Source organism: Meles meles, chromosome 7 (genome assembly GCF_922984935.1).
Source record: "Meles meles chromosome 7, mMelMel3.1 paternal haplotype, whole genome shotgun sequence".
Taxonomy (NCBI): domain Eukaryota; kingdom Metazoa; phylum Chordata; class Mammalia; order Carnivora; family Mustelidae; genus Meles; species Meles meles.
In genome coordinates this window covers 96,576,467-96,594,682 of record NC_060072.1, presented here as the reverse complement: position 1 = coordinate 96,594,682, position 18,216 = coordinate 96,576,467, and the positions used below count along the sequence as shown (strand labels likewise).

Here is an 18,216-nt window from a genome sequence, read left to right as displayed (position 1 = left end):
TTTAATATTAAAGCTCTTGGATAAAGCGTAACATATTGTACTCATGTAAAAATATAAATGTTTTGGGGCACCGGTGTGGCTCAGTCCTTGAGTGTCTGCCTTCAGCTCTGGTCATGATCCCAGGGTTCTGGGATTGAGCCCCAAGTCAGGCTCCTTGCTCAGCGGGAAGCCTGCTTCTCCCTCTCCCACTACGCCTGCTCCTGCTCGTGTTCCCTCTCTCACTGTCTCTCTCTCTGTCAAATAAATAAAATATTTTTTAAAAAATAAATAAATGTTTTTACACTGTTATGCTAACTGGAATTTAAATAAAAACTTAATTTTTAAAAAATTAAGTCTTTTTTTTTTTTCAAAATAAATATTTGGTTCTTCACAAATCACAAACCACAAAAATATTTGGTTCAGCACAAACATGCTCAAAGATCATTGACTTCCCTATTCTCTGATTGTACCAACTCATCCATTTGTGAGAATTGTAGAAACAAAGGTCACAGAACTGACTTCCATCTCCAAACTTGCCCAATTTATAAAGAAATCCAAAGAAAGAAAATACATCCTTCCTTAGTCATTAACAACAGAGAGAAGAGTCAGTGGGCTTGAGGGAAAAGAAAGTGAAATGGTCAAAATAGCTTTACTTGTCTATGAAGAATGATTGGCTATTGCTGGCTCTTTCTTCTGAAGTTAAATGGACTGTGCTGACAAATCTTCCAGATCACACATTTACTTAGAAAAAATAATAGTAAGCACTTTCCAAGTAATGTACATATATTACCTAATCTTTCTAACAATCCTATCAAGTAGCTACTATATCCCCATTTTTAGATGGGGAAACCGAGGCACAGACTGGTTAATTAAATTGCCCAAGGTCACTATGAGGTGACAAAGCTGTGATTCAGACCAGTATAGCTAGAGTCCATGTTCTGTGTGGGGGTGTGTGTGTGTGTCTAAGTTTATTTAATTGATCTCTACACCCAGCATAGGGCTTGAACTCATGAACTTGAAATCAAGGGTTGCATGCACTTCCAACTGAGCAAGCCAGGCACCCTTACAGAGTTCATGTTCTTAATCGTTCCACAATACTGCCTCCCTATCTGAAAAAATTTTCTGAATTTCTCATTCCTGGTAAACTCCACTATTTCATTTAATCCTAATTCACTAATCCTCACATAAAAATAGTTTTTAGAGCATAACGTCAATGCTTCCCTTAAAAGGCAGCCACAATTGTCCTAAAGCCTTTAGTTCAAATAGTTTTGCTGGTTTAGGTAATGAATTTGTTGAGTCTTTTTGTAGGGCTGAGAGGCAAGGGAATCAGGACCCACGGCCTTTTCATTAACAAACCACTGAATTTACATTCTACTCTCAGGAATCTTACTGTGTAAAGCAAGAGTTCTTAACTTGTGGTCTGGGACTACTAGCATGGATGAGTTTCAGGATATCTATTTGCCCAAAACAGCAGGCAAAAAGAATTGTATATACGCCTATGTGCTTTTCTCTGAGGAGTGTAATCTAATAGTTTCAACATCGATCTAAATTGTGTATTCCAAAAATAAAATAATTGAGGGTTAACCTCAGTCACTGCTATATTACAATGATGTGACTACAATCTGTGGCGTTCGGTATTATTTAGTATCTCCTATTTCCCTGCATTAGTTGAAAAGGGGAAATCAAAAAGTCACTATAATAACCGCTGTGGCTACTTTACTGGCCAGAGGGCAGAGGTTGCTTCTCTCACTACACTTTCTTTTCGGGTATCAAAAATGCCTCGACTCAGGGGACGGGAAGGGGTCGGCTATCTAAGGAGCTAGAGGTTGAGGTTCCTGCCAAGCCAGCGCGTCCTGTTCCGAATTCTTACCCTTATTTAGACCTCGTCACCACCCCCGTCCGGGAACAGTAAGACGGGTCACTCAAAGGAAGTGACTGCCGGCAGCTCCTGACCCGGAATCGGATCCTGGTCCCGCCCCCTCCACCAGGCTTCCTTCTGCAACAGGCGTGGGTCACGCTCTCGCTCGCTCTCTTTCTGCCGCCATCTTGGTTCCGCGTCCCCCGCACAGTAAGTCCTGTCTTCGCCGCAACTCTCTATCCGCAGCCATCCTCTTTTCTTGCGGACTAAGCCGCCCCACAGACTCGGAGCTAAGGGGAGTTGGAGGCTTTATGGGGCTGCTGAGTTTCTACTTGGCCCTGGGAAGTGTGGCCTTGGGGCCTCCGGACAAAATGGGGTCTGCGGTTGATGTCCTGGCAAAAGCAGGGCAGAAGGGCCGCCTGCTGCGCCTGGAGGCCAGGGCTCGCAACACAGAGCCGTTGTGGTGTGGGGGGCGGAAGCGGAGTGCGTCTGGTGTTGGGAACGGCTTCACGAGAATCCAAAGGAGGTTAAGGGGGTCACAGCCTTGGAACACCCCCACCCCCGCGCGCGCACACACACACACACACGCCGTTCTTAATTGTGACAAGCGAGTGTGGGACTTTGGGCACTCTCTTTCCCCTCCTGGTTCCCGAAAGTCCGGCAAACGGGAGACCTGGTGGTCCCAGCCCAGGCGGCATGAGTGTGGGAGGTGGTGCAGGCTAGCGTCTGAAGTCACCCGTGGTCGGGAGCCAGACCGGGATCCTTTCCCTGGGGTTGAGAACGCAGTGCTGAGTGTTGCCTCTGTGGGATTTGGAGTGTAGAGTAAAAACAAACCCCTTGGGCACTGAAGGTTCGTTTTCTGCGGAGTAAAGAGAGGTAGAAGGTGATTGATTCGCTTGATCCGAGATCTGAGGGTCATGTCTTATTTCTTACCTATTCCCAGCTGCTTTGGGGAGGATTGTCCTGAAACATCCTCGTAATTTTTTTTTTTTTTTCTTAACAGCCCTTCGCAGAGTTTTTAGGAATATTTGACTCTGGGTTGGGCAGCAGAACGGATCCCAGTCGATTCAGGCCTCCTTTTTATTCCCTTCAGAAATGCCTGGTGAAGCCACAGAAACCGTCCCTGCTACAGAGCAGGAGTTGCCACAGCCCCAGGCTGAGACAGGTAGGTTCCCCTAGTCCCCTTACTGTTCATTAAAATTTTAAAACTGACCCTAAGACCATTTGGTGGGTAAAATGGCAAAGGGAATACCCTTGGTTTTTCCAGAGTTAACTCACTAAAGATGGCTGTAGCTTTACCAGGGAGGAGAATCCGTGATACTAACTGCGGTCCTGGAGGGACTTCATTAAGGAATGGACTATAAACAGTATATTTAAGATCCGAGAGCATAAAAATCTCCCAGGCCTGCATTGTAGATTATGGCAACTGCCTCACAGGTCGTGCTGGGGATCCCTCAACTCAAAGTAAAACTGAGCAGGGAGGAGGCTCGGTGATTCTTACCTATTGGAACTAGATGACACACTTGCAGGCCAAGGAGACCTGAGCTTTGTGAAGATGCAGCCAGCAAGTTGCATCAAGGTTTTAGATGGCAGAGCTTGGCATTGTGCCTTCATCACATGTCTGGATGAGATGTGTGCTGGTGGTAATTGTGTCCTACTGGGCCGCAGGGCCCTGCTGGGTTGGTTCACTTATTTTATGGGTTGGTGCTAAGATGTTTATAGTGTGCTGGAATCAACAGCTTGCCCGGAACCCAAGATTGAAATAAAGTTTTCCTTTGAATGCCCTTCAGCTTTGAAATTAATGGATATAAACATAGTATAAAGGCAGGTTTCAAATGCTTGTTAAAATACTTTAGAAAACTTGAGAGGTTTAGTGAAAAAATATTTAATGATGTTCTTGCTGTGTCAGTTGTGCTGAAATAAATGAAGAGAATCTTCAGGCTGTAACTTCCATCCTCACTTTTTCTTACTGCAAACTTTTTTTTTTTTAACCCCACCTGTCACTTAAGCAATTCCTTTCCCCTTCTGGAATTAAAATAGAGTTGTTTATAGTTGAAAGCATTGAGGTTCTCTTTCCCCACCTGTCTGATTTTAGCAGCTGAAGGGATTAATACAGCTGCTAGAAAAGAAAAAGGAAGGGGCCTCTAAGCTAGTGAACAAGCTGTATGAAATCCTTGAAGTACAGGGGACTTAATGGAAAGAGAAAGGACTGATCTCTAAAGATCCTATAATTCAGTACTAATCAAAACCTTATTGAACAACTTGATTTTACAAATGTGGAGACTGAAATTTAGATGAATCTGTTTCAAGCCTCATGCCATTTGCTTCTGAAGTCATCCTTAATGCTGTTAAGCTTATTTCTGAATAGTTAGAGGTTGCACAGTAGGTTTAGCAATATTAAGGGAGGGCCAGTGGTAAAACACTGAATTTTTTCTATAATTAGGTAGTTGTTATAACAAATGTGAAAACGAGCCCAAGGAGTTGGTTATGGTGTCTAAACTAAAGCAAGTAAATTGGGCTTTAACTAACCATCTTGGAAGTCCAGTCAGAGGAAAACATTCTAAGTTTCAAATTCTGATTCATATGTTTGGAGGCATTTGCCCTTTAATCGCAAGATTTTGATCTACCAATTCTCCAGGAAAACCTGGTTGAGCCACCTGTCCTTTCTGGGGTTGGATACTCTAACAATTTTAGAACTAGTGGTTGAATAAATTGTGAGTTTTTATCATTCAGAAAATCTTACTGAGCTTTACTGTAGTGCTGAACATTGGTCTATTTTGGCAGAATGACATACTTATCCAGAGTAAGGGGTGGAGAGCCAATGTATTCTCCACTCCAGTTCCCTACTTCGAAAATAGAACCACAGTCTGGTTTAACAAGTTGGCCTACGGTTTCATAATACAGCCCCTACCCTTGTGACTAAGCTCTCTCCCTAGCAGTCTAATTCATCTTAAATTGATGTCTGAAGAGCTAACAATACCTAGGAAAGTGCGTGGACATTACGAAGTACAACCCATTTGTGGTTGGTTTTTTGCTTGCTTGTTTTGGGTCAGGTAAACTGAGGCATAGGGAGGCAAAGTGACTTAGTATTTAATACTTAAACACAGAATTATATGTCAACACCACCTTCCTAAAACTATTCTTTTTTTTTTTTTTAAGATTTTATTTATTTATTTGACAGACAGAGATCACAAGTTGGCAGAGAGGCAGGCAGAGAGAGAGCCAGGGAAACAGGCTCCCTGCTAAGCAGAGAGCCCGATGTGGGGCTCGATTCCAGGACCCTGGGATCATGACCTGAGCTGAAGGCAGAGGCTTTAACCCACTGAGCCACCCAGGTGCCCCCTAAAACTTTATTCTAAGAGTCAGGTTTTTCTTGGCCTAGTGAAAGCCTGAGCATAGAAAGACTTGGTTTGTTTCAGGGGTGAGGGGAGGGTTGTTTTTTGTTTTTGTTTTTGTTTTTCATTCAGTTCCGACTCCCCATCATTATCACCACTCACTGCCTGCCTTGTTCCAATTTTCAGTATCTGTTTCAGTTAGTTCATGATCCTTGACAGTAGAACATCTATTCTACTGGTATTCTGTGGCCTGTAAGAAAGACTTTGGGTTCATTCAAGGAGGGGAGGGTGGGCACATCTGGGAAAGGGTGGAAAGCATGCTGTTCCCAACCCACTCCGAGGTCTGTGCTCCCCATTTAGAGACTAATAGGCTGCTTAGACTATTCTCTCCACATTAAAATAGTTTGCTTGTGGGGGGGGGGTCGAACTTGGGAAATATGAGAAATGGGGAGAGGGATGTATTCTTAATCGACCACTGAAGTATATTTGGGGAAGGTTGCTGTTGCCTGTCACCTTTGTCTAATCCTGTGCGGTGACTTTCATCCTCGGATTAAAAATTCCATGTTTCCTGTGAGGCATGTTGTACCAACTTGGGCTGCATAACTCACCTTTGTTTTTTTCCTTCCCTTTCCTTCTTTATCCCCTTTTTTGCTTTTCTCCTCCAGCTGCGCTTCCTGTATCTTCAGCCTTGAGTGTCACTGCTGCCTTAAGGCAGCCTGAATCTACCCTTCCCCCTCCTTGCTCCTTGGCCCCCCAACAATGCCCTCTGGCAACCCCTAACCAGCCTTCCCCATTCCTTCCTCCCTCTAGTGTTGTCTCAACCCCCTTTGAAGCTCCTTTTCCGCAATCATCCTCTGGAACAACCCTTCCTTTGGGAGTTGCCCCTTCCCCCACTGACACCCCAGTTTTCCTACCAAACCTAATAGGGCCTCCCATCTCCCCAGCTGCCTTAGCTCTGGCCTCTCCCATGATAACTCCAGCTGTGAAAGATGCCCATTCCTCTTCAGCTCCCTTGGCTCTGGTGGCCTTGGCTCCCCACTCAGTTCAAAAGAGCTCTGCTTATCCACTTAACCCTCTTAATTCACCTCCTTTGATTGCTGGGGCTGAGTCAGGGTCAGTAACATGTCTGCCATCTCCCATTGTTTCCTCAGAACCAAAGACCTCTTCTATTCAAATTCCCATGCAAGTAGGCCCTAATCTAAAAGGCACCCCTATCCCTCCAGGTATAGTCAGTGCTGTTCCTTCCCATCTTGGAACTCCCTTGGCCTCTGTTCAGTCTGGAGCAGCCGCATGTCCTCAAATGCCACCCACCACTCCGCCAGCCATAACTCCCCCTCAGTTCAAAGACATCCCTGTTTCCTCAGCTCTGACTTCTCCACAAAACCCTGAAAGCCTCAGCCTAAAGGGACCCCTTAATTCAACTGCTACATTACCTCTTTCAACCCAGTCTATATCTGTGGCTCCCAGCGTCACTCCAGTTTTCCTAACTTCTCTGGGCTCTCATCTAGCACCTTTACATCAGGGTTCTCTTGATTCTCCTATTCAACCCTTAGGTCAAACAGGTCCTAATGTTCTGTCAAATCCTAAAGTGGATGCCAGTTCTGCAGCTCATTCTCCCATTGGGGCCTCTTACCCTTCTCAGAGATCTGTAATTCCTCCACTTCCTTCCAGAAATGAGGTGGCTCCTACTTCGGGGGCTCCAGCTTCCCCTCTGGTTCTTTCTATTGAAAAAGACCTCCCCGCTGTCACTGCCATAGCTTCCTTCAGTCCTTCTGGCTCATCAAACGTAGCCACCTCTTCTCCATTATCTCCTACAGCCTGTCTCATTCTGAAAGGCTCTCCTAATGCCACTCCTCGTCAGCCTTTGGTGACCCAAATTCCTCCTCCTCCAGGGAGTCCGAGCTTGAAAGAAGCTCCTGTTTCTTCTGTTGGAACCATCCCATTCGTTATGACTAACCCCTCTACAATTTCTGCGACACCTACTACCCTTGAGGTAGCTACTTGCATGTCTCCTCCAGTTTCATCAGGTTCCATAAGTAGTAAGGACTCAGCTTCCCGCACTGCCTCGGTTATGGCTCCTGGGGCTCCCAGAGAGCTTTCTACTCCTCAAGTAACCCCTCTGGGATTACCAGTCCCCCCTCCTCTCTCAGTCTCTGAGAACCCCAAAGGTCTCCCTACATCAGCATTGGTAAAGTTACCAAAACAAGGAAATATCCAAACTGAACTTCCCTCTCCTCTTGGAGCCCCTGTTTCACCAGAACAGGCAGGACTCCCTACCAAGAAAGACACGACTCTAATACCATTAGTACTGGCAACCCCCAAAAATCCCCCCTCTCCCCAAAGTATATCATCATCTCTGGAGATAGCTCTTTCTCCTGAAGCCTCCTTTGCAAAGAAAAGCCTTGTAGAGCCTCTCCCTGTAGTTACGTCAGCAAGTACTGCTCCCTCTCCTCTGGGTGTTAACTCCCCAGCCTCTATAATCAAGACAGACCCCAGTAGTCTGCCTCTCAAAAGTTCTCTCACCACCCTAAGCACAGCTACATTTCCTCTGGAACGTGTTGCTACTGCGGAAGTGGCTCCTGCAGTTACCAAAGGTACCTCCACTCCTGCCACTACAGCCAGCCCTTTTCTAGATGTCTCTTTATCTCATGAAAGCCATCCAGGTAAGAAGGGTAGTTCCACTCTTACTTTACCTGTGGTTCCTCCAGTCTCTGAAAGTTGCCCTATGGCTCCAGCTGTGACTTTATACCCCCAGAATGTTTCTGCTTTTCCAGCTGCCATAGCACTAGCCCCGGAAATTCCCAAGTCTGAGCCCTTTCCCTCTCTTCATCCTCAAGGTGCAAAGAAAGTTCACGGTATTTCTCATACCTCAACATTGGCACCTGTGGCTTCCTCTCCTGAAGGACACCCAACCAAGGACTCTGGTGCTTGTGCTTCTGTTAATGCATCTTCGAAAGGAGCCTACTTAGCTGACTCTCCATCTCCTTTAGGGACTAGTGTGTCTCCTCAAACTAAAAGACGTCCAGCCAAGAAGGGTTCAGCTCCTTCTACTACCTTAACTCTTTCTCCTCTTTCGAGAAGTGTTCCTGCTATCCCTGATACTCCTGTTGGAAATCACTCCTCCCCTGTTTCTCCAGTTGAAGCTTCCTTTCTTCCAGAGGCCAGTCTTTCTTTTCAAGTCCCTAAAGGGTCACTGGCCAAGAAGCATTCCCCCACTCTTTCCCCCAAAGAGACCCCAGATACCCCACCTCCCAAAGAGGCCTTTACTCCCTCAGCTATGGTTCCTTCCTCCCCCAAAGGAGCCCCAGCTACTCCATTTTCCAAAGGGACCCCCACTGCCTCAGCTGTGGCTCCTTCATCCCCTAAAGGGGACCCAGCAGCTCCATCTCCTGAAGAGTCCTCCATTCCGGCAGTGACTCCTTCCTCCCCCAAAGGGACCCCCAACCCCCAAGCTGTGGCCCCTCCCTCTCCCAAAGAGTCCCAAGCAATTCCAGCCCCCAAAAGAGCCCCAGCTACTCCATCTCCCAAAGGTCCCCCCACTGTCCCACCTGTGGCTCTTCCCTCCCCCAAAGGGGGCCAAGCAACCCCATTCCCTAAAGAGACCTCCACTCCCCCAGCTGTGACTCCTCCCTCCCCCAAAGGGTCTCAGGCAACTCCAGCCCCCAAAAGAACCCCAGTGACTCCACCTCCCAAAGGGGGCACAGCAACCCCATCCCCTAAAGAGGCCTCCACTCCCCCAGCTATGACTCCTTCCTCTCCCCAAAAGTCCCCATCTACCCAACCTCCCAGAGGGGCCCCCACCTCCCAAGCTGTGCCTCCTCCCTCTCCCAAGGAGTTTCAAGCAACTCCAGCCCCCAAAAGAGCGCCAGCTACTCCATCTCCCAAAGGGACCCCCATTGCCCCACCTGTGGCTCCTCCCACTCCCAAAGGGGGCCCAGCAACTCCATCCCCCAAGGAGACCTCTGCTCCCCCAGCTGTGACTCCTCCCTCCCCCAAAGAGTCCCCAGCTACCCAGTCTCCCAAAGGGGGCCCAGCAACCCCATCTCCTAAAGAGACCTCCATTCCCCCAGCTGTGGCTCCTTCCTCCCCCAAAGAGTGCCCAGCTACCCAATCTCCCAAAAGAGCCCCAACTACTCCATCTCCCAAAGGGGCCCCCATTGCCCCACCTGTGGCTCCTCCCTCCCCCAAAGGGGGCCCAGCAACCCCATCCCCTAAAGAGACTGCCACTCCCCCAGCTATGGCTCCTTCCTCCCCCAAAGGGTCTCAGGCAACTCCCATAGAGTGCCCAGCTACCCAATCTCCCAAAAGAGCCCCAACTACTCCATCCCCCAAAGGGGGCCCAGCAACCCCATCCCCTGAAGAGAACTCCATTCCCCCAGCTGTGGTTCCTTCCTCCCCCAAAGAGTGCCCAGCTACCCAATCTCCCAAAAGAGCCCCAACTACTCCATCTCCCAAAGGGGCCCCCACTGCCCTATCTGCAGCTCCTCCCTCCGCCAAAGGGGGCCCAGCAACCCCATCCCCTAAAGAGACCTCCACTCCCCCAGCTATGGCTCCTTCCTCTCCCAAAGGGCCCCCCACTACCCCATCTATGGCTCCTTCCTCCCCCAAAGGGGGCCCAGCAACCCCATCTGCTAAAGAGACCTCCATTCCCCCAGCTATGACTCCTTCCTCCCCCAAAGTGTTCCCAGCTACCCAACCTCCCAGAGGGGCCTCCACCACCCAAGTTATGGCTCCTTCCTCTTCCAAAGAGTCCCAAGCAACTCCATCTCCCAAAGGGAGCCAAGCAACCCCATCACCTAAAGAGACTTCCACTCCCCCAGCTGTGGCTCCTTCCTCCCCCAAAGAGTCTCAAGCAACTCCAGTCCCCAAAAGAGCTCCTGCTACCCCACCTCCCAAAGGGGCCTCCACTCCACCAGATGTGGCTCCTCCCTCTCCTAAAAAGTCCCAAGCAGCTCTAGCCCCCAAAAGAGCTCCAGCAACTCCATCTCCTAAAAGGGGCCAAGCAACCCCATCCCATAAAGAGTCTTCCACTCCCCCAACCGGGGCTCCTTCCTCCCCCAGAGAGTGCCCAGCTACCCAGCCTCCCAAAGGGACCCCCACTGTAGCTCCTCCCTCCCACAAAGAGTCTCAAGCAACTCCAGCCCCCAAAAGAGCCCCAGCTACTCCACCTCCCAAAGGGCCTCCCACCGCCCCACCTATGGCTCCTCCCTCCCCCAAAGGGGGCCCAGCAGCCCTATCCCCTAAAGAGACCTCCACTCCTCCAGCTGTTGTTCCTTCCTCAAAAAAAGCCCCAGGTGCCCCATCTCTCAAAGGGTCCCTTACTCCCTCAGCTGTGACTCCTTCCCCCAAAGAGTCTCCGGAAACTCCAACCCCCAAAGGGGCTCCAGGAACCCCATCTCCCAAGGGGCAGTCCACTCCCCCAGCTGTGACTCCTTCCTCCAAAGAGTCTCCAGCAGCCCCAGCCCCAAAAGGGACCTCAGCAACTCCATCGTCCAAAAGAATCCCAGGAGGAACTCCATCCCCCAAGAGAGCCCCGGCTACCCCATCCAAAGGTGCCTCCACTCCCTCATCTGAGAGTCCTCCTTCACCCAAAGAGGCCCCTACCTCTCCAGTTTCAGTCACATGTCCCCTGGGGTCCATCGGCCCTCTGGCTTCTAAAGGTCTACCAGTAAAGAAAGGCTCCACAGCTCTCAAAGCAGGACTTGTTGCCCCAGCTCCAGAAAGTATACCAGCTGTCACAGCTCCCTCTGAGAAAGGTCCACTGGCCAAGAAGAGTTCTGCTACTTCACCTTCTGTGTGCCCAGATCCTTCAGCTAAGAATGGTACTAAAGGACCCCTTCCTGCAATGGCTCCAGACCCGCTGACAGTCTCTGCTCAGAAAGTCTCTTCAAAGGCTCCCAAAACCCTCCCTGTTTCTCCATTAAAAAGCAAAGATTCATCCCATTCCCCAAAGAGCCCTTTGACTCTTCCTCTTGAGTCTGTGACTTCTCCTCCTCTAGCAACAGTTTCCTCTGAGAAGGTCCTTCCTAAAGCTGGATTAGCATCTATCCCTCCAGCACCCACCCCATCAGTCTCTCTGCCTCTCGCTCCCTCCCCAGTTCCCCCTCTGCTTCCTAAACAGCAATTTCTGCCGTCCTCACCTGGGCTGGTGCTGGAATCCCCCTGTAAGCCCTCAGCCCCTGCTGATGAGGATGAGCTGCCGCCTCTGATTCCCCCGGAACCAATCTCAGGGGGACTGCCTTTCCAGTCGGTCCTCGTCAACATGCCCACCCCCAAACCTGCTGGGATCCCTGCCCCAACCCCCTCTGCCAAGCAGCCTGTTCTGAAGAACAACAAGGGTATTTGCCTTGGTTTGCTGTGTGCATGGTGTGTCGCCCACACCCCTCCTGGAGCTACCCACCGTACTAACCCTAGGATGCGCCGCTTTCTCCAGTGTATCTGCTTGTGTTTGGACATAGGACATAGAACTATAATTTTAAATGCAAAAGCTCTAGGAATATGAATCAATCTTGGTTTTCATCACCTCAGATAGTCTGTTTTGTATCATCTTGTATAATATGGTCCAAGCTAACCCTGGATCTGCCATCTTTTTACCTGAATGATCTGACACTGAAAACCAAGACCTATTAGACCTTTTAATTTGCTCTAATCTCTACCACATAACTAACCTTGTCCCTGGGCCTGGGATTTGCTAAAATGTTGGGAAATACGGAACTATTTGAATTTCTTTTCATGATTTAGATTCAGTAATGACCAGTGCCCAGGGGACTCCCTTTTCAAGACTTTTTTTCCTAGCCTGAGAATGGTGCAGGTGTCTGCTTTTTTCTCTCAGTAGTCTTTATTGATGCTTGGCCTTTTGATTGAGGTAAACTTAAAATATGTGAATTATATTTGGAAGAAAGGGGAGAGGTCACAAGACAGGCCCTAACAGAGGTGACTGTTAGAACTATAGGTTGGCAATCTTTGAGAATCTTCAGGCTGTGTTGATGAAACCAAATTGCTAGGGTAATTGGTTTGAAAACAAGGCTAAATGTGTGTACACAACTGCTTCTGGCCTTCCCCAACTCAGTGTAAGGATGAGGGGAAAGTGTCCTCCCTGGTCTGCCTCCACAGTGTGATCCTACTGTGTTGTTTTTTTTTTTGTTTTTTGTTTTTTGTTTTTTGTTTTTTCATTAAATGTATCTGGAGATAACCTTGTCTGCCATAACCTTTTGGAGATGGTTGGGCTATCGGGTAGAATTTGGAGTTACTTAGGTCCTTGGTGTTGGCCTGTGCCAAGTGAAGACCTTAAGAGAAAAGAAACAGTTAACTCTTTATAAATTGCTTGGCTGTAACTAGTAATTACCTCTTGTTTCTGGGGCTGGGTCTTTAATAGATGTGTACACACTAGTTTATGGCTGAGTTGGAGGCTGTCAAGCTGGCTTCATACAAGTCAGTTGGTTTACATTTAACTTTGTGAGGTCTAGCATAAGCCAGTGACCTCTAGTCCACATAGGCTGTGGTGAGGTGTCTTTTCCTTATAATCTACTGTAAAATAGTAAAAGTTAAATTTGTCATCTCAGGGTCTGGAACAGAATCTGACAGTGATGAATCAGTACCAGAGCTTGAGGAACAGGATTCCACACAGGCAACCACACAACAAGCCCAGGTGGGTGTTCTACTTGCTGGTCAGAGTACTTGAGTCAAAGAAGCATTGAAGAACAAGGGTTGATCAGAGAAGCTGACTGCAGTATTTGGAACTGTGAACCTTCATAAAGGGAAAACCTCATGGGGATTGTGATATGTTTTCTTTCTTCAGCTGGCAGCAGCTGCTGAAATTGACGAAGAACCAGTCAGTAAAGCAAAACAGAGCCGGAGTGAAAAGAAGGCACGGAAGGTAAGTTTTTAAGTTATGAACAAGGGTTAAAGGTTCTGATTAAGCAGCTTTAGAGAGGGGGAACTGTAATGGTAGAATCATATTTATAGTGATAGAAATTACTATGGCAAAAAAAAATCAGGAGTCCTGGAAGCCAGTTCTGTATTACCAAGTTAGTTTAGGAAAAGGTTTTGCTTTATTTTCATTTGTTTTGTTACTTTTTTCATTTAAATTTAATTAACGTTTAATGTATTATTGATGTCAGAAGTAGAGGTCAGTGATTCATCAGTCTTTTTTTTTTTTTTTTTTAAAGATTTTACTTTACCTATTTGAGACAGCACAAGCCAGGAGGAGGGTCAGAGGGAGAGGAAAAAGCAGACTCCCCGCTGAGCAGGGAGCCCCATACGGGGCCCGATTCTGTCCTAGGATCACAACCTGAGCCAAAGGCAGACGTCCAACCGACTAAGCCACCCAGGCGCCCCAATTCATCAGTCTTCTGTAATACCCAGTGCTCATTACATCATGTACCCTCCTTAATGTCAACCCAGTTACCCCGTCTCCCTACCCCCTTCCTTTCCAGCAACCCTCAGTTAAGACTTTACTTTGGATATAGTTATTATTATGTTCTTTACCTTCCTAAAGCTACTTTTTTTTTTAAGATATTATTTATTGGGGTGAGAGAATGTGTGCAGGAGCAGGGGAAGAGGTAGAGGGAGAAGCAGAATCCTGCTAAGTGCAGAGCCTGATGTGTGGGGCTCGATCTCACAACCCTGAGATAAGAGCCGAAATCAAGAGTTGGACATTCAACCAACTGAGCCACCTAGGTTCCCCTGTGAAGCTGCTTCTAGAGAAGTTGAAAACCTGATGTTCTTTTCTATTCCTTAGGCTATGTCCAAACTGGGTCTTCGACAGGTTACAGGGGTGACAAGAGTCACTATCCGGAAATCTAAGAATATCCTCTTTGTCATCACAAAACCAGATGTCTACAAGAGCCCAGCTTCAGATACCTACATAGTTTTTGGGGAGGCCAAGGTAATGTTTTCTTGGATGCACTCTAGACCAGGGTTTCTCAACAAACCAGGGTTTCTCAACCTCAGCACTATTGATAGTCAAGAGTTGGATAATTCTTTGGTGTGAAATTTGAGGTCAGATAATTCCTTGTTGTGGGAGGGGCTTTTCTGAGTGTTAGAGATGTTTAGCAGCATCCTGCCCAGATGTGATAACCCAAAAAATCTCCAGACATTTGATAGATGTCCCTGGATGACAAAATTACCTCCCAGTTGAGAATCACTGCTTTAGACCTAAACTAGTTCTCTCTGTACAGTGATAACATAATCTTAGGGCAAATAATTTAAAGCTATATAGTAAGTTAACCTGAAGTAGCTTTAGAGTAAGAGTTTGGAAAAGATATAAATGATTTATTTCACTTACTGCAGATTGATCTTGTCACATAAATCTGTATTTTCTGCCCTGCAGATCGAGGATTTATCTCAGCAAGCACAACTGGCAGCTGCTGAGAAATTCAAAGTTCAGGGTGAAGCTGTCTCAAATATTCAAGAAAACACACAGACTCCAACTGTACAAGAGGAGAGTGAAGAGGAAGAGGTATATAGGGAAATCTTTTTTACTTTTAATCCTCTCCAGATAGTATTTTGTGTTTAAGATTTTATTTATAATATTACATATAATATATTATTATTTGTAATACAAATTTGTTATTTATCCATGAGAGAGAGGCAAAGGGAGAAGCAGCTTGGGGTTGCTTGGGGTTCAATCCTAGGACCCTGGGATCGTGACCTGAGCCAAAGGCAGACGCTTAACCGACTGAGCCACCCAGGCACCCAGTATTATCTTGTATTGATGGGTGCGTTCCACATTGCTTTAGGGTCTCAAACTCAATTGACTTAAATAGTTTCTGAGTTATATTAAGAATTAGATTTAAGAGACTCCTGTCTCCAGAGAACTACTAGAATTTTTCTTGGCCTTTGGGTTATTGTGTTTTTCTTCCTTCTCTTAGGTTGATGAAACCGGTGTAGAGGTTAAGGACATAGAATTGGTCATGTCACAAGCAAATGTGTCAAGAGCAAAGGCAGTCCGAGCCCTGAAGAACAACAGTAATGATATTGTAAATGCTATTATGGTAAGTGTCAAAGCCTTTATTCCTTGACTTCTTCAGCCCTGACCAGTTCGGGGTGACTTTATTTTCTGTACTTAAGATCAGCCAGTTTAGGAAGCATCATTCCAAACCCTATTCCAAATTACCTCATATTTAAGGGCCTGAATTCCCAATTTGCTTCTAACTACTTCTAATGATCTCTTTTCTTACAGGAATTAACAATGTAACCATCTGAAAACGAGGACTTTTTTTGGTGTTTCAAAAGAATAACTGCAGCTTGGTTTGAAATTTGTACTGTTTCTATCATTAATAAAGTTATGGCTTCTTGTTGGATGAACTCAGTGAGTGCTTGGTCTCTTCTCCCTCCTTCCACCCACCTGCCCCCCCGCCAAAAAAAAAAAAAAAACATGAAGTCTCTAGAAATGAAAACATGTAATTTACCTTAAGGCCTCAGCTTGAGTTTGAGAAGGTTTAGTGCTGCAGATTCCTCACTTAAAATGTCAGTCTTTTCATCTCTTAAAGATACTATACTAGGCTGTCTGTTAGAACTTCCTTGTCTTAAGAGAATAAAACTTAAATATAAAGTTTCTCCTTTCCATCTTCTTTCCCACATGTTAACTGTTAGCAAATCGTCTTCTATATTTAATAATCATCAGCCTCTTTTCTGGCCTACAGTCCTTGAATATATATATATATATATATATATATATATATGGGACCTACCTCATCTGGCCTCTGGGAAGCAGTTCACAGTGGTTACATCTGGATATGTAGGAGCTTGGTACAGGGTTGGAGAGGGTCGGGTGCATAATGAATATGGATGAAAAGATCGCACTTTGTACAAAATGCAGAGGTATGTCATGAAAGGAGTTTTTGACTGTTGTATACAGTGTAAACACTCTGCTGTCAGGCATACACTATAGAAACATTTTAATGTACAAAATAAATTATGATTAGGGTAACCATAATTATGCTAGGACAATAAGTGGAAAATGAGGCAAACTGATAAACAATGACTAGCCAGTGAATAAAAAATACGCATAACTCCATAGAAGTCCTAGGAGAAGAGTAAAGCGTCTGAGTTTGGGTTGTTAGGAAATGGTTTGGGGAAAAAGCAGAAGACTAAAATTTGGAAATGGGAAGGCTAAAAGTAAATGTAGAGGTTAAGAATCCTAAAACAAATAAGTGATAATACATCTAGAAGGAATGTTAAGATAGGAATAAGTCAGACTAACATGGTAGAAGGCATTGGAGACTAAAGTTTAGCCATTTCTATTCCTGAATTTAGGTTTTTTTAGGTTTATTTAATCTCTTCACCCAACATGGGGCTCAAACTCAAAACCCCTAGGTCAACAGTGATATGCTGCTCTGACTGAGCCAATCAGGTGCCCTTGAATTCAGTCTTCTTGATTACTGTGGAAGTAGTGATAGTGTTTTAACAGATATGAGTGAAAGTTGAGGACCAAAAAAGTTAAATACTTCCTCCAAAGACAGCTACTCTCTAAGTAGGGTCTTTTCATTGTAGTATGCTGTATTAGTAGGAAGTGGTAGACTATCTGGAGAACCACAAATTGACATCTGGCTAAGATTGATGACCCGCTTCCATTTTACCAGGGTAGAACGGTTGGTTAGGCTTCTGCCTTCAGCATAGGAGTTGATCCCAGAATCCTGGGATCAACTTATACGTCAGGCACTCCTTGCTTAACAGGGAACTTGCTTCTCTGCCTGCTGCTCTCCCTGCTTGTGCATGCTCTCTCGCTCACTCGCTTTCTCTAACAAAATACTTAAGTTTTTTTTAAAAAAGGAATGTACAGGGCGCCTGGGTGGCTCAGTGGGTTAAGCCGCTGCCTTCAGCTCAGGTCATGATCTCAGGGTCCTGGGATCGAGTCCCACATCAGGCTCTCTGCTCAGCAGGGAGTCTGCTTCTCTCTCTCTCTCTCTGCCTGCCTCTCTGTCTACTTGTAATATCTCCCTGTCAAATAAATAAATAAAATCTTAAAAAAATAAAAAATAAAAAAGGAATGTACAACTAACTTTCTCTGTCACAGAATGATAAAATTTTTGGTTCTCAAATTAGGGAATGTATAGGATGAGCAAATTTTTTGAATTACTTTCCTGGTTCTTAAAATGATTAAGTCTCTACTGAAATACTCAATAAAATTTTTTTTTGGGGGGGGCACCTGGGTGGCTCAGTGGGTTAAAGCCTCTGCCTTCAGCTCAGGTCATGGTCTCGGGATCCTGGGATCGAGCCCCGCATCGGGCTCTCTGCTCAGCAGATAGCCTGCTTCCTCCTCTCTCTCTGCCTGCTTGTGATCTGTGTCTCAAATGAATAAATAAAATCTTTTAAAAAAAAAATTTTTTTTTAAAGATTTTATTTATTTGAGAGCAGAGGCAGAGAGAGAACCAGTGGAGGGGAGGGTCAGAAGGAGAGGGAGAAGCAGACTTGATGCTGAGCAGGGAAACTGGATCCCAGGAGCCCAAGATCATGACCTGAGCTGAAGGCAGATGCTTTAACCTACTGAGCCACCCAGGCACCCCTAAATAGACTAACAATGATATTTTAAGTAACCTCTGACCTCATCTGTTAAAAAAAGGGGGGGGGGCATCTGGGTGGCTCAGTGGGTTAAAGCCTCTGCCTTCAGCTCAGGCTGTGATCCCAGGGTCCTGGGATCAAGCCCAACATCGGCTCTCTGCTCAGCAGGGAGCCTGCTTCCCCCTCTCTCTTTGCCTGCCTCTCTGCCTACTTGTGATCTATCAAATAAATAAATAAAATCTTAAAAAAAAAAAAAAAAAAACCTGATAACCCCAAAACATATAGGACTGTTAGAAGCATTTTGCTAAGAATCTATGAAACTGGCACTGGTTATTTACTGAATGACCATTCCGATTTCTAAAGGGGAAAGAAAACAGTAGGCCAATTTAGTTAGCCTCTCTGTCTTTCCATGTTTCTCCATTAGCAGATTTTCTTTTTATTTGGGAAATAAACTTCAGACATGCAGGTAAGAACTGTATGTGTACCTGTCATTCAGCTGTTTATTTTTTAGAAATTAAACCATACAGATAGGTAGAGAGA

At 46.0% G+C, this 18,216-nt stretch overlaps 2 protein-coding genes across 4 annotated transcripts; both read left to right on the top strand.

Moving 5' to 3' along the window:
- Positions 1-1,922: 1,922 nt before the first annotated feature.
- LOC123946165 (nascent polypeptide-associated complex subunit alpha) lies at positions 1,923-15,480 on the top strand. Of its 3 annotated transcripts, XM_046011425.1 has the most exons (8): positions 1,924-2,047; positions 2,841-3,002; positions 12,735-12,820; positions 12,971-13,048; positions 13,913-14,059; positions 14,504-14,632; positions 15,045-15,167; positions 15,356-15,480. In XM_046011425.1, the coding sequence occupies exons 2-8, from the start codon at positions 2,933-2,935 to the stop codon at positions 15,368-15,370; spliced, it is 648 nt and encodes a 215-aa protein (XP_045867381.1). In that variant the 5' UTR covers positions 1,924-2,047; positions 2,841-2,932; the 3' UTR covers positions 15,371-15,480. The 3 variants fall into 3 exon arrangements, with proteins under 3 accessions (XP_045867379.1, XP_045867381.1, XP_045867380.1); XM_046011423.1 differs by lacking the exon at positions 15,356-15,480 and having other exon boundaries at positions 1,923-2,047; positions 15,045-15,209; XM_046011424.1 differs by lacking the exon at positions 15,356-15,480 and having other exon boundaries at positions 1,944-2,047; positions 2,931-3,002; positions 15,045-15,209.
- LOC123946162 (nascent polypeptide-associated complex subunit alpha, muscle-specific form-like) lies at positions 5,096-12,725 on the top strand. The gene has a single exon (XM_046011418.1). It carries the CDS (start codon positions 5,750-5,752, stop codon positions 11,672-11,674), a length of 5,925 nt encoding a protein of 1,974 aa, XP_045867374.1. The 5' UTR covers positions 5,096-5,749; the 3' UTR covers positions 11,675-12,725.
- Positions 15,481-18,216: the final 2,736 nt, after the last annotated feature.